The sequence below is a fragment of the Penicillium chrysogenum genome (genome assembly GCF_028827035.1).
Source record: "Penicillium chrysogenum strain IBT 35668 chromosome Unknown utg000004l_segment0_segment0, whole genome shotgun sequence".
NCBI classification, from domain to species: Eukaryota; Fungi; Ascomycota; class Eurotiomycetes; order Eurotiales; family Aspergillaceae; genus Penicillium; species Penicillium chrysogenum.
The window spans coordinates 2959366-2972423 of NW_026622752.1; the positions used below are offsets into that span (position 1 = coordinate 2959366).

Sequence of the window (13058 nt, forward strand, 5' to 3'; positions counted from 1 at the left end):
TCTAACCTGTGTAGAAGTGTAATTAGACCGCTGGTTACGAAGACTTCTTATTCTTCGGTCGAGAACTATGTTCCTGGGTGCTGTGAAATTCTCAAATATACTGATTATTTTCCATTATTTTCCCAGTCTCCATGGTCAAGCACTTCTCTTGGTATGGCCTTGATCGGATAACAGTGCCTTCACTTTCAACTTGCTCCTTCCATCTACTTCCCTAATGAGGAAGATGAGTTAAACTAAGGTAGTCTCTTCACAGTTTCATCGGCCTTCTTCAGCCTCCCTATAAAAGTTAAATGTTACGATTAACGCCACTCCAGCTAGTTATAGTAAGAAAACCAGATCGATTTCAGCCAGCTAGACTATCAATAGGAGCAAAGCACTCTATTCCGAGGCCGTGACGCGTAAAAGAAAAACCATTTCCTAAATAAAATCATTCCGTATCATATGAGCAACATCGCATATACTCTAGCAAACCCGCACACAGTGATTGGCACCTCTTTTACTACCTAATATTAGCCGAATGCTTAGCACAGCCAGCCAACTAACGTACCTAAGGTTGGAAGGCCACCACAAAATGTCCGAAAAAGTAAACCTGAATACAGGTTGTAATCAGGGCTGGAACCTGATTTCTCGGAAACAGCGTCTGTCTTAACTAGGATCATTTCTCTTCTATCTTGTTTTCCACCTGTTGAATCCAACTCCATAGTATATTAAGCTTGAATACTATTAGCGTAATTCTGAAATTGGTCATAAAGGGCTTACCTCAACTCGCAGGCATATGAAAGCGATCGGGAATATAAGCATAACAACATATAGGATTGTAGTTGTTGTTGAGTCAGCGTCCATATTGACGTTAAAGGAAGGGCAGAGAGAAATAGAATATCGTAGTTAGAGCCGAGAGATAGAGGCAAGATTGTCTAGTTGAGCGACCAGAAGATAACTAGGAGGTTGAATAGATAAGAGAGGGGAAATTTTTAATTATCAAGGGCACTAGTATGATTCAATAGTTACGCTTGTCCGAAGTATAGGTAGGGCTTATGACCGTTACCTACCTACCCAGCTAGCCCTGCAGCGATCTTGCAGATTTGCATCTGTCAGGTAATTTGGTAGCGCTATTTTAAGATATGTATAGAATATAGTCGGCTGGGCGTAGTGAGATAAGCAAGACAATTGTTGGATGCCTTTGAGGCATCACAATGTGATAGAACCTCCATGTATGATATCTCTCCTTTCCTTCTCTCCCTCCTCTCCTCGTGCGAGACAGTCAATCGATGCAGTGTTTTCTCCATTCCATTTCCAACTGGGTCGCATCTCCATTAACAATAAATACATGGAAAGTCAGACGACCCAAATGATATTATTCACGTCTTGGTTTCTAGGAGATGGCCGAGGGGGAACTTCTTGGAACGAAAAGGTTGCAAAAGGGAAGCTATCTCATGACGAATACATCCGGATGACTGATTGCCAGATTCTCTCTCAATATTGTCTCATTTGCTGGTCTGATGGGCCGACCCAGACCCCGACCGTGCCTCCTTCATTTTCTCTAAATCCCCCAAATGTTGTTTTAATGCAGAGATCTCACGTTCCAACTCAACCGATGAAGCGAGTCGGTATTTGAGCTTCAAAATCGCAGCTGAAATCACAAGCAGTGCTAGTGAAGTAGGGTACGCCCACTGACCAACCTGGCTCGGAGTCTCCTCTGAGGGTCCATCGTTGGAGATTTGGATCTCTATCCAAACGACAAAGGCAACTATTGTGAACGGACTGACTATCATGCTGAAGAGTATTCCGAAAAGGATTGCAGCGTCAACAAGCACATGGAGAAATGACCCGAGGAACCGGCGGCTGAGTAGGTGTCGCATTCGGCGCCAGACAGGGGTCTTCTCATTTGTCGGTCCTGCTTCTTCCCCATTGTCACCCGGGCTGCTTACTAGCCTCGTGGCACCACAAACTTCATCTTTGAAGCTTTTCCAAATAGTCTTTCGTTCTTTCCAGATGACCACGATCTGCGCAGATGGGATCCGTGATCGGTAAGGGAGGAATCGATAAGTCAAGAGGAGGCAATTGAGGATCAGACAAAGAATTATGAGACTGTAGATATATCGATGCGAGTAAAGGACCTTCTTCCAGAAGCTATGGGAGGTAGCAACTCCGAAGTCTCCCTCTGAGGTGGCTGAATGCAATGAGTCCGGTTTCCGTAAAATTTGGGTTGAATTAAAACAGGGGTTGAAGCAGATATCTCCTAGTTGATTCCATAGCGATATGTTCGAAAATGTATCCCACACGCTGTTGTTCCACGTGGATGTCCTCCATGAGGCTTGCCAGCCGTCATTTGACGTGTCGTTGAAAGGCGCAAGATCAGGAAAGCAAAACATGTACTGGGGTGGTGTTTTGGGTATTCTCGCGGCATATACAAGGGCACATATGGAGCCAGCCAACATGAGAGCATGCCAAAGGTAAAAGAGGAGGTTCCTTGCTCGATCGTGGGTTAGGATGCGGGACCAGCATTGGAGCGGCAGAAAGACGAGATAACCAGTGATAACGATAGCAAGGACAGCATCCGAGTCAAGCTCAAGTGATGCTGGTGAGATCATGACATGGTCTGCTTCAGTTACCAAAGAAGGGAAATCATTTCGCAGGCTGGAATTAGCGGGCAGGTACGGAATAGCGACAGGTCCAGGGTCTTGCGGTGATTGGTGACTAGAAACCATGATGAAGGCTTGGATTGCCGCCGTTCCCGCATATGCCGCTGCAGTTCCTAGGAATACATTCATGACCCATCCTGTCCATCGAGTGACACAGGTTGCCAGCAGAAGCGCGTAGAAGAGATATCGCGGACATGAGTTGTATATGGTGCTGGTTGGATAGAAGCAGAGAGTCTCCTGGGCAATGAATAAGGGGTGATCCGTGGGATCCATTGGAGAGACGAAGTGGGTGGAGTTGAGGTCAGAGTATTTTTTCCGTTCATGTTGCCCAGGTGTTTGTTGCCTTCTTACGTGACTCTTAATCTGGTCACTGACGTCACACATTTTCATTTCACGATCTTCAGAAGTTCCCCCTCGGCCATCTCCTAGAAACCAGAGAGAAAGAAGGAAGAGATTGATTCTCTGATAGATCTAGGCTAGCTAATATAGCTATAGTTACCAGTCACAGCACCAAGCAGATAAGTACAAGAATTCAAATGTAGCAGTTGGCCATAATATTAGGCTCCGTTATATATTTAGTCCATCATCGCCCAGTCGGAATCGGGATCAGAGAGAGCGAACATAAATTTAGTTACCAAGTCGATTATAATAATTCTGTGTCCAATTCGGAGCGACCTAAAAATGCAAGTGGTATTGGTGTTTTGGTATCTCACTGCAGTTTCCTTTAGTCCCGTCTCATTTCCTCAACAATTGTGTAGAAAGAACAATCATGCTTTCGCGGACGGACGAGAGTCTTCTGCTTCGCTCCCGAGAGTCACATCACTATGCCAATCTTTGAATGCGCGAGTCCGTAATCTCAAGGAGAACATGCGATCAATCTCCATTGGCGTCCGCCCTTTCATCTCTGGGATGGCCAGCCACACTACAATGACGGCAACTGCGGCGAATCCTGCCATCACGAACCCTGTTTTTGCCCTCAGGTTCCCTTGATCTATGTTGTAGATATACGGCAGGATGATGGCAAATACTGCAGTTCCAATACCGCTAGTGAACCACCCAATACCCTGGGTCTTGGCTCGAAGTTGCAGTGAGGACGCTTCGGCGGCAACCACATGAGACGCAGGCCACGACCCAAGACCAGAGACCATAGTGATAATCATCATGCTAACTGCCGTATACCTAGTGCCGCAAAGTTAGCTCATCCTCCTTAGTGGTCCGATATAGCGTCTTACCAAATTGTCACGGTTCCCTTGAAGATCCCTGCTATTCCTATGGCGAACCATAAAACCGTAACAATACCTAGAGTCAGTAGAATGAGGAACCTTCTTCCAAAGGCATTCAGCGCCCATAAACTGACAACGTTTGCAATCAGGCCCAGCCCGATACCCAGAATCAAGAATACCAAGCTATTAGATGCACCCATACCCACGATCTGCATAAAGTAGGAGGCATTTGCCAGGAGCTGCAGTCCGAACATCTGAGGTATCACATTTGCAAAAGCCACAACCAGTGTTCGGCGCATGTTGACTCCCCTGAAACAATCGACGTATTCATGAGTTGCGCTCTCCTCGTCCTCTGCTAAAATTGACGCCTGTAACTCGTTGATTACAGCTTGCGAGTTCACATGGGTTGTATCAAGCATTCTCTGTGCGTTTAGAGCCTTATCTGTCCGTCCGTTTCTCAAAAGCCAGGTTGGACTCTCTGGCAAGAAGGCCGCTAGGACAAAGGGGACCGCCGAGAACGGCCATTGCGACGCAAAGCAAATCCGGTAAGATTGTGCGCCCGTATGCTTGAGCGAAGTATAAACCACGATCGACCCGACTAGTTGTCCGAGAAGTGTGAATATCGGATAGAATGCAATGATCGGTCCTCGGAGAACAACAGGGAGTACCTCGGACATGTACGTCTGCGTAACACACAGAAGGATGCCGATACAAATCCCCTGGAAGAGTTTACCTGCGAAGAATACCCCTCGGCGAGTTTCCATTCCGTCCGGTAGATCTGAAATGTAGCATATTGCGACTGCAATGGTGGATAGGAAACTGCCTATAGCGAGCGTTATCCGACGGCCACGACGATCTTGATAGTAACCACCGAGAATGGAGCCTAACATCAAGCCAATGCAACTGGAGACGTTCCAAAGGGAAAGCCACATAGAAGGGATGATATGTTTTCCGTCAAGTTCCTGGCCGAAAACAACTCTTTCTCGTGTCAGCAGTGACGCTTGCTATTATTTTGCGGGGTCTTATTTACTGGAATTGAGGCATCGCAGCCACCGTCCCTACGATGACAAGGTCATATCCGTAGAGAAGGATTGCCGAGCTTAGTGCCAGGCAATAGCCCACGATTCTGGGAAATCTCTTGATCGATTGCCAAAGTGGTATGTGTGATGGCTTTCTGCTTGCATCAATGCCATCAATGACATCAGCGCCATGCTCATTGGACCCTTTCGTGGTTTGTGTGTCTGCGAGGTTCATATCGTATAGGTGGTTGTAGTAATGACAAGGGAGAACGACGGGGGAATTTTTTTTTCTCTTAAAGCTAGGGATGTACAAACCCCTGCAACATGGCAGAACAAAGAAACCCGTATACTAACCTTAAAAAAGGGTAGAAATCACTCTCCCAGAGCGCGTGCCATATGCCAACGGAACAACATCCTCGAACCGAGTGTCTTGTTTTTGAGGATCTTCTGAGCACTGACCTCAATGTGTCGCAAATAACGGGGATAATTGGTTGGTGTCTTGATCCTATTCGGGTATGAGCTGGTCCCCCGCACAACTGCCAAGGCGATCGACTCGGAAAAGACCATCGCTTCGACCGTAACTGGGGTAATCCTTGGTCCTCCCGCTGTTATACCATGTACATGGATCCCCAACATATACAACTATAGAAAAAGCCACAATACGCGAGACTTTCACAGCGTGTTAAAGGGTTTGCAACCCTTACCTTTTTCCCTTCTGGCTTACAGTTAGGAAGGCCGATGGTATTGAAAGCAACCCCCACTCTCGGTGGATCTTGGTAGAGTGCGCATTTGACGTTCGGGATCGAGACCATGTCGCTAGAAGAGCGAACGAGTGGCTGGAGGGAAGCGGCGGGAAGAAGCCGAGCCCTCCAGGGCTGCATTACTGTTACGTCAGCCAGGCTGATGCCTGGTTTGTCAGGCCAGACTTCACTGTTTGCTAGCTATATTAGCTAGCCTACATCTGTTAGAGGATCAATCTCTTCCTTCTTTTCTCTCTCTTCCCTTCTGGCTTTGCCAGATCAGGTTCTGGGCTCTCTCTCTTTTACAGAGCTTTCTTTATATCGGTCTTTTCATCGTTTTTTTCATCGTTTTCATCGTCCATTGCACATTTATCAGCGTGCAGGTTTATCTATTTTGGGGACCGGCGAGCCAAAAGCCGTGAGAAGATTCGCTTCGCTATGGGCAGTTTGAAGCGTTTAAGTGAGCACTGGAACCTGGCCAAATGAACTTACCGTGAGATTGGAATTGTCACCCGAGAATTGTTATCTCTCGCAAAAGATCCTCCGGCTAGTTTTTGGGTGCTGTTGACCCGTCCCTTTCAGATCCCATTTCACCTGCACTCCCGACATTAGACATGTTGAATTTTGATTTCTGTTCCTTTTTTGACGCGGATGCTCCTGGTTTAACTGGAATGAATTAATTTACTTACAATTACTCCCCCGGGTGGGGTGGGGTGTTAGCCTTTAGTGATAACATCTATACAGATTTTATTCCCCTGATTATGTGCTTATATTCATGGATGCTTCAACAGGTAATGTGCTATCGATCGCTATAATCCTCGGCTATTCTCATTTCCGATACTCCTCGTCAATCTGGATAAGCGCCCCCATACCGTCCCTCTCAAATACTTCAGTGTCCGTCACCATGGTGGCAATGAGCGTCGCGGCCTCGGTCTTGCTAGCATTATCGCTGATGCGATGATGACACCCAGGTGCTTCAAACCAACTTCCACCCTCTTGAATTGTTTTCATAGGCTCTTCGTTCATTTTATTAAGGACCGTCCCTTTAAGGACATGAGCGCCAACGTTTGCGCCCCCCCATGCCGATGGGGGGGGAGTTGATCCGTTGGGTGGGAATTCGATGCGCAGGCTGACCATGGTCTTGTTCGGGATGTCGACCAGCTTGTATGAGTAGGCAATCTCTATCGAGGGCATCGGGCGGCTTTTTCTTTGGTTAACTTCCAGCTCAACTTGGTGCGGCAATTTGCTTACCTGGGGTCATAGGTCGGTTCCTGCATGTTGGAATTCTAAGATTTTTTGGTTGTAGTGACAGGGAACTTCGCGAAATTCTTCGGGGTTTATATAGGAGACAGGTCGGACAGAATGTAGTACAAGATATTATTACCTATCGAATTGCGACAAACACACGTCCGGGTCCGAGAATTAACGTGGTTCTGCGTAAGAAATACCCCTTCGATTCATTACTCTTAGTATAATTTACTGTCACATCTGTTAATGCTTCAATACTCACATATTTCTTCTCAACCGGAGATCTGCCAAGATAAGTGCGGGTTTGTAAAGATACGGTTAGAGGCTACATTAGATATCATTTAACATAGGGGGATACAAACTATGGGAAGAGTATGTCCCATAATTTTCATATAGAGTACCGTTGGTAATAATCCTAATATGCATTATCATCTCCATTGGCTACGTGTTAGTTTGAGTAAGACAGATCCTAATCACCACAAGCACCGAGCATGGCTACTGCACCGAAACTACATGGGCACGGACGTGGAGCTAGTTATTGTGGGTGTGACTGACATACATGCTGTGGATGTTGACATTTGGCAAACAAACGAAAATCGGGAAGAAATGCGATAACGAATGGAAAACAGGCTGTATAAAAAGGGAGTATGAAGAAAGAGAATAGCAAACTAGCAAAAAAGGCCCAGTCTGCATACAATGAGATAACGACATCCCATGCCAACAAGTTTCAAAACTATGTCTCGTTGCGTATCATCTTTCCAAAGGATGGTGAATAGCGAGTTAGATTAGATATACAGATATGTATAAATAGCATATATTTTCGACTATTGGCAAAAGAATCAAAACTCGCCGCCCAGTTTGTATGTAAACAAATTTTCAGAGAGTCGCCCCCCCTGTGACCTTCCACAGGCGGTTTGCAATCTGTCCCAATCAGCAAGCATGAAAACCTCAGGTGTCTGTGCACAAGCAAGGATCACTCACCACGTTCATTTCCAATCCGGTAAACATTACGGTCAAAAATGCTCGCTCTCCAAGACTTGTGTACACCCTTCGCTGGCTTTGGTCGAGATGCCGATTAATCGGCCGGTGCGGCGGGATACGGCGATAGTCATCTGGCCATCCGGGAGGGTTATGTGCTCGAGTTTCTCCAGCAGCGGCTTCGCTCCCAGCCTGCTGCGAGGGAGAACTCGAGGCAGCCACGTCGGACTCGTATACGTCGTAGTCTGCTGGGTATCCCCGCACCCGAAGTCGGGCAGTGCGAATATGGGCAGCGGTAGCGGTGGTGGAGGTTGATGCTGATGAAAACATGTTAAAAGGCTGTTTTGTCAAGGTAAAAACAGCTACAAAGCAAATGTGATATAAATGGTCAGACGGAGACGGAGACCAAGACGCACCCCGGCATCGGGAATGTGGCCCGCCTCTTCCCGAGGGAACATCACACCCCACGGCCAAGAACAGAGGGCCGAGGGAGATCAGAGGATTTAAAGCTCATAGTTTTGACCTTGAACTAATTTCCTCATTCGCTCAATCATTCGCCATGGCTGCCTCCCTTCAAGCTGTTCGTGAGGCTGCCCTCGATGGCCGCATGCACAACATACTCACTCGCCGAGCCCAGCTGGAGGCCCTTCAGAAGGCACTGCTTGACAAAGCAGACACCATCCAGGGAGCCATTCGCGCAGACACTGATTATGCCGCCCCCGAGGCCGCCGTGGAGTATCTCCTCACACTGAACACCTTAAAGGAATACCATCAGTCTTTGAACATCTACCGCGCACACCAGGATGAGTATGCCATTGCAAGAGGGGAGGATTCTGCCAGCCGACGAGAACCCGTGGGAATTGTATACATTATTCCGACGAGCTATACAATCTTCTACTCGGTCCTAGTCGCTGTCGCTGGCGCACTTACTGCTGGTAACTGTGTCGTCATTGAAGTATGCGACACTCCCGAGAGTCAAAAAAGGAGACCTCGCTAATGCTCTCATCTACAAAGCTGCCCATCTCCACACAAGCCCTTCCCGTTTTGATAAAGAAACTCCTACAGTCGTCGCTCGATCGCAGTACTATCGCATTCGTCCCGACTCCAGCAACGGACGAGGATCTCGGACCACAACATATGCGGCTTCGTCAAGACGATCACTTACCCGGCAAGGTAGTGGCTGTTGTGGATCGCACAGCAAATATCAATCACGCAGCTGAAGCACTCGTAGCAGCGCGGTTCAGCTTCGGTGGCCGGTCGCCCTACGCACCCGACATAGTCCTTGTCAATGAATACATCAAGGAGCAGTTTCTGATAGCCTTGGTGCAGGCGAGTGTCTCATTTCCGCCGAGCGCAAGTGCAATACAAGGAGATGAGAGACGACCGGAAAAAGACCACCAAGAGGAAAGAGTGGGATTACGGGTCGTATCGTCCCTGGGAAGGGGAAAAATCGTGGAAGCAGACCAACTGTATAGCTATCACTCTTCCCAGACTCGACGACTTTTGCTAATAAAAATGGGGAAATAGAGATCCCAAGGCGCTGCCGGATAAGCCTACTGACGCCCGGTTGCTGGTGCACACTGTGCGCTCGTTGGATCATGCCATCGATTTGTCAAATATGTGTGTGAACAGCGTGATTTAGTAAACCAATGACTGACTGGCCTACTAGGATTGGAAACCTTCGGGGGACATACGTCTTCGCTCAGGAGAAGTCTGCCAAATATTTGACGCAGTTCATCAACGCGCATGTCTCGTTTGTCAACCACATCCCTGTGGAAGTCCTGGGTAAGGGGATCGCAATTAAACTTCTTCGTTTAAATGATGTTTACAGCACTAATATAATTTTATCCCTTCTAGTGGGACCCCCTGCCCCTAAACAAGTGGCCCTGGATCGCTCAGTGAGATACCCAACTACGGTCTTCTCCGTTCCTCGGCCACATTATATCCGCCCTACCGGGCTGTCGCAGTCTGTCACGGATATTCTACGTGCCAAATCACCATCAGCCTTGCAGAATATGCTGGACTTGCAGTCGAGTCAACTGGTCTGCCGGACTCGGCGGCCCTTGGGTGGAGGTGTAGGGTTTTTTGAGCAAGGCATTCTGACAGGGCTGGGGTTGTTCTCGATCTCGATTCTCGCAGGGTTGAGCTCTCTGGGCTATTGGGCGTGGACTATGGTGGAAAAGCATGAATTTCGCATGTGACATTCTAGGTAGTAGTCATTGCTTTTTGCGGACAATCAATATGCATAGTGATAGTGGTATCTATTCAATGTTTATCTGCCGGGACCATGTAGTCACCTCGAGCAGCTTCTGAACAGTGCACAATATTCTCCACCTGAGGGGGTTCATGGGCATCAGGGCCGCCATGCTGATGCAGTCCAAAATCCCGGATAAGGGTGTTGTCGGCCTCGAATATGGCGGGAAGTCGATGTCGGACAACCTCCTGCATTGCAAACCCGAGCTTCCGCAACGCCGAATCGGGAGTAAGCACTGCACCAGCCGCAGCCATGGCAAGCACGAATTCCGATCGAGACTGCTTGGGTATGAACGTGCTTCTATAGATCCAAGCGCCTGCGCTAGAGAAGGGCACACTTAAAAAGTACAGGATGAGACGATCCAGCAGTTCGGGAGAAGGGAACGAGGCCGCATTAAGTGAAAAGGGCAGTGGCATCTGGCTTAGTACAATGCTCAAGATTTTGTCTTGAGATGCCAGATCGAGACAATTGTCAGGACCAGGCCCCATGTCCAGATTCCGGAGACTCTTTAGGGGTTTATCTGGCCTGGTCTCGCCGCCGAGAGCCATGATCTTGGGGCACAGGAACAAACCGCCATCGGGGGAGCTGCACAACCGTTCCTCTCTCGCTGCATGATCTGCCTGTGTGACTTCGTTCTCGGCAGCCTCCACCGACGGTGCAAGAGTGGACGCCGTGGCCGCTTCGTACTCGAAGGGGGCCCGCGCGTTGTAGGACTCGAGGAAACTAAGATCGACCATACTAAGATCGAGATTAGTCTCTAGGCCAAAGGCGACCAGTTCCCCAGGGTAATCGGGGAGAGGTTGCGCAATGAATTATCCTGGTCTAGAGGGAGTACGGCGTAATATGCTCCCAACAACGCATCTGACCCCTCCGTCAGGTCTGCTCCTACATCAGTCGTCCGATCTGCTGCCGGTTTGGACAGGTTGCCCTGATTCATGGATTCTATTTGATTACTAAAGCCCAATAAGGCGCAGGGACCACCAACACCCCTGTGGCTGGTGTGGTTGTTGTGGCCGTTGTAATGGCAACAATGAATTCCTGTCGTTGCCGGGAGCGCTTGCCTCTAGCTGAGTCACCGGAGTCGGTGGAGAACTCACCACAGATCCAATGGGCAGATTACAGCGGGTCCCCTTCCGTTGACATCGACGGCAGGGCTTGTCATCATCGCAGCGGAGATGATTCTTGGCACAGCCCTCGTAGGCCTGAGACGCGCGAATTGGCGCTCTATTACCCTCGGTGCATCGTCGCTTAGCGGAGGCCGAGTCTCTGTTGGGGTCATGGAGAGTTGAATGTCGGGACAATAGGTCAATGCGTACTCCACCCGTCAGTTGTTCACAGTCCTTGTCTAATAACAGAGGGAATGCGCCTCACACACGACCGAACCGCTTGTTGCACTCAGAGCAACGGTATGGCTTCTCTTGGGTGTCTGCACGGGCGCGATCAAATTAGCCAGCACATCGGGCAAGAGGGCCCGACAATAAACGTACGGGAGCGCACGTGGCGACCAGGATGGTCAATGCGGGTGAAGTATTGTGAACTGGTTCCACACTGGAACGGGTTGGTGGGCATGGAGGTCGGAGGAGCGTGTGGAGAAGCCATCAATGATCAAACCGGGGACATCGTATGGTGCTGTCACGCTGAAAACAGAAGCCGGAGGATAAGTACATACTGTAACTGGAAAAAGTGGGGGAATGTGGTCCCGAATAAGTGGATGTCCACATTCGGGATGTTGGGGTATGATTACCAAATAATGGGAGTGTGTAATACGAGAGCTGTTAGAAAAGAAGCCATACACAGGCTACATCCTAACCACACACCCTAGAGTATCATCATCCCTGGCATAACAACAACCCGCTATGTGTACGTACAGTCCCAACTTATTCTGCTTGAACTCGCTGTCTGACCTCACTTTTCAGCGCTCACACCAGTGCATTTCTTTTCCCATGGCTCGACCATGATGCTGGGGGAAGAGTCGGAGTCCGCCGACTACTGGAAGAAATGCGGCGATGAGGCTCTGGCCTATGGAATTAAGGGCGTGATTATCATGGTATGCTTCCCGCTCCCCAGCGAGATGATGTACTGATGCCGGAAAAGGGTGCCCACTGGGGCTGCTCAGGAAGCAACCGCCTGGAAGTTGCGATGAACCCCCATCCCACCAAGTCTCCCGTGGCGTATGTGCACCCTTCCAAGTACGTCGACTACGAGCTTGTGCCGGATCTTGACAGTGGGCGCAAGTGTATCGACCTTCTATCCGCCGAGGGCTTTGACGTGCACGCCAACGAGAGCTTGGAATGGATTCACGATACCTATCTGATTCTTATTCGCATGTTTCCTGATCGGTGTCCACCTACAACCATCATATCCACCAACGTGCAGTATGATCCACACTTCCACATGCGCGCTGGTACAGCTCTACGGCCACTGCGAGAGCAGAACTACCTGATCATTGGAACCGGCGGTGCGGTACATAACCTGTATCGCAATGTCTGGGGGCCCATGTTGCGACATAGTGACAATTTTGCCCAGGAAACGCCGCCTGAGAAATGGGCTCTAGATTTTCGTCAGGCAGTAGAAGACGCGATAGCAAACAACAGCGGGCCTGCTCTCCGCCGGGCCATGACTCGGCTCATGAAGCATCCTCATTTTCGAGACGCCCATGCCACGGATGATCACTACATGGCTGCCGTATTCGTGGCTGGGGCAGCCGGCAGCGAAGCCGATTTGGGGACAAGTGGAAGGCTAATGGCAGAAACATGGGAGTTGACCAACATGTGCAATTCCCAATTCACCATCGGGCAATGGCCTAGGACATCACAAACAGCCGCTTAATGTACTTTCTTTTCGTGCAGCTTTTCCACGGTTAATCAGACGTCCAAAGTAATTATTGTTTAGATGAGAGGGCCCAGTAATAGGGGGGTGGCAACCCATTATATTAAAGGCAGCAGATGCTGGCC

General features: G+C 49.0%; 7 protein-coding genes across 7 annotated transcripts; 2 read left to right on the top strand and 5 right to left on the bottom strand.

The window, feature by feature from the left end:
• Positions 1–1484: 1484 nt before the first annotated feature.
• On the bottom strand, positions 1485–2915 carry N7489_007075 (uncharacterized protein; the record flags this gene model as incomplete). Its single annotated transcript, XM_056712825.1, has 1 exon — positions 1485–2915. One exon carries the CDS (start codon positions 2913–2915, stop codon positions 1485–1487), a length of 1431 nt encoding a protein of 476 aa, XP_056566540.1.
• A 494-nt stretch (positions 2916–3409) lies between these two features.
• Positions 3410–5119, bottom strand: N7489_007076 (uncharacterized protein; the record flags this gene model as incomplete). Its single annotated transcript, XM_056712826.1, has 3 exons — positions 3410–3821; positions 3875–4843; positions 4896–5119. The coding sequence occupies 3 exons, from the start codon at positions 5117–5119 to the stop codon at positions 3410–3412; spliced, it is 1605 nt and encodes a 534-aa protein (XP_056566541.1).
• Positions 5120–6452: 1333 nt separating this feature from the next.
• N7489_007077 (cupin domain-containing protein) lies at positions 6453–6901 on the bottom strand (the record flags this gene model as incomplete). Its single annotated transcript, XM_056712827.1, has 2 exons — positions 6453–6825; positions 6876–6901. 2 exons carry the CDS (start codon positions 6899–6901, stop codon positions 6453–6455), a joined length of 399 nt encoding a protein of 132 aa, XP_056566542.1.
• An 810-nt stretch (positions 6902–7711) lies between these two features.
• N7489_007078 (uncharacterized protein) lies at positions 7712–8180 on the bottom strand (the record flags this gene model as incomplete). Its single annotated transcript, XM_056712828.1, has 2 exons — positions 7712–7828; positions 7854–8180. 2 exons carry the CDS (start codon positions 8178–8180, stop codon positions 7712–7714), a joined length of 444 nt encoding a protein of 147 aa, XP_056566543.1.
• Positions 8181–8409: 229 nt separating this feature from the next.
• On the top strand, positions 8410–10051 carry N7489_007079 (uncharacterized protein; the record flags this gene model as incomplete). The annotated part of the gene is made up of 5 exons (XM_056712829.1): positions 8410–8805; positions 8865–9319; positions 9378–9470; positions 9520–9635; positions 9708–10051. 5 exons carry the CDS (start codon positions 8410–8412, stop codon positions 10049–10051), a joined length of 1404 nt encoding a protein of 467 aa, XP_056566544.1.
• A 64-nt stretch (positions 10052–10115) lies between these two features.
• Positions 10116–10841, bottom strand: N7489_007080 (uncharacterized protein; the record flags this gene model as incomplete). Its single annotated transcript, XM_056712830.1, has 1 exon — positions 10116–10841. One exon carries the CDS (start codon positions 10839–10841, stop codon positions 10116–10118), a length of 726 nt encoding a protein of 241 aa, XP_056566545.1.
• Positions 10842–11960: 1119 nt separating this feature from the next.
• N7489_007081 (DODA-type extradiol aromatic ring-opening family dioxygenase) lies at positions 11961–12933 on the top strand (the record flags this gene model as incomplete). Its single annotated transcript, XM_056712831.1, has 3 exons — positions 11961–11964; positions 12021–12151; positions 12199–12933. 3 exons carry the CDS (start codon positions 11961–11963, stop codon positions 12931–12933), a joined length of 870 nt encoding a protein of 289 aa, XP_056566546.1.
• Between the last annotated feature and the right edge of the window lie 125 nt (positions 12934–13058).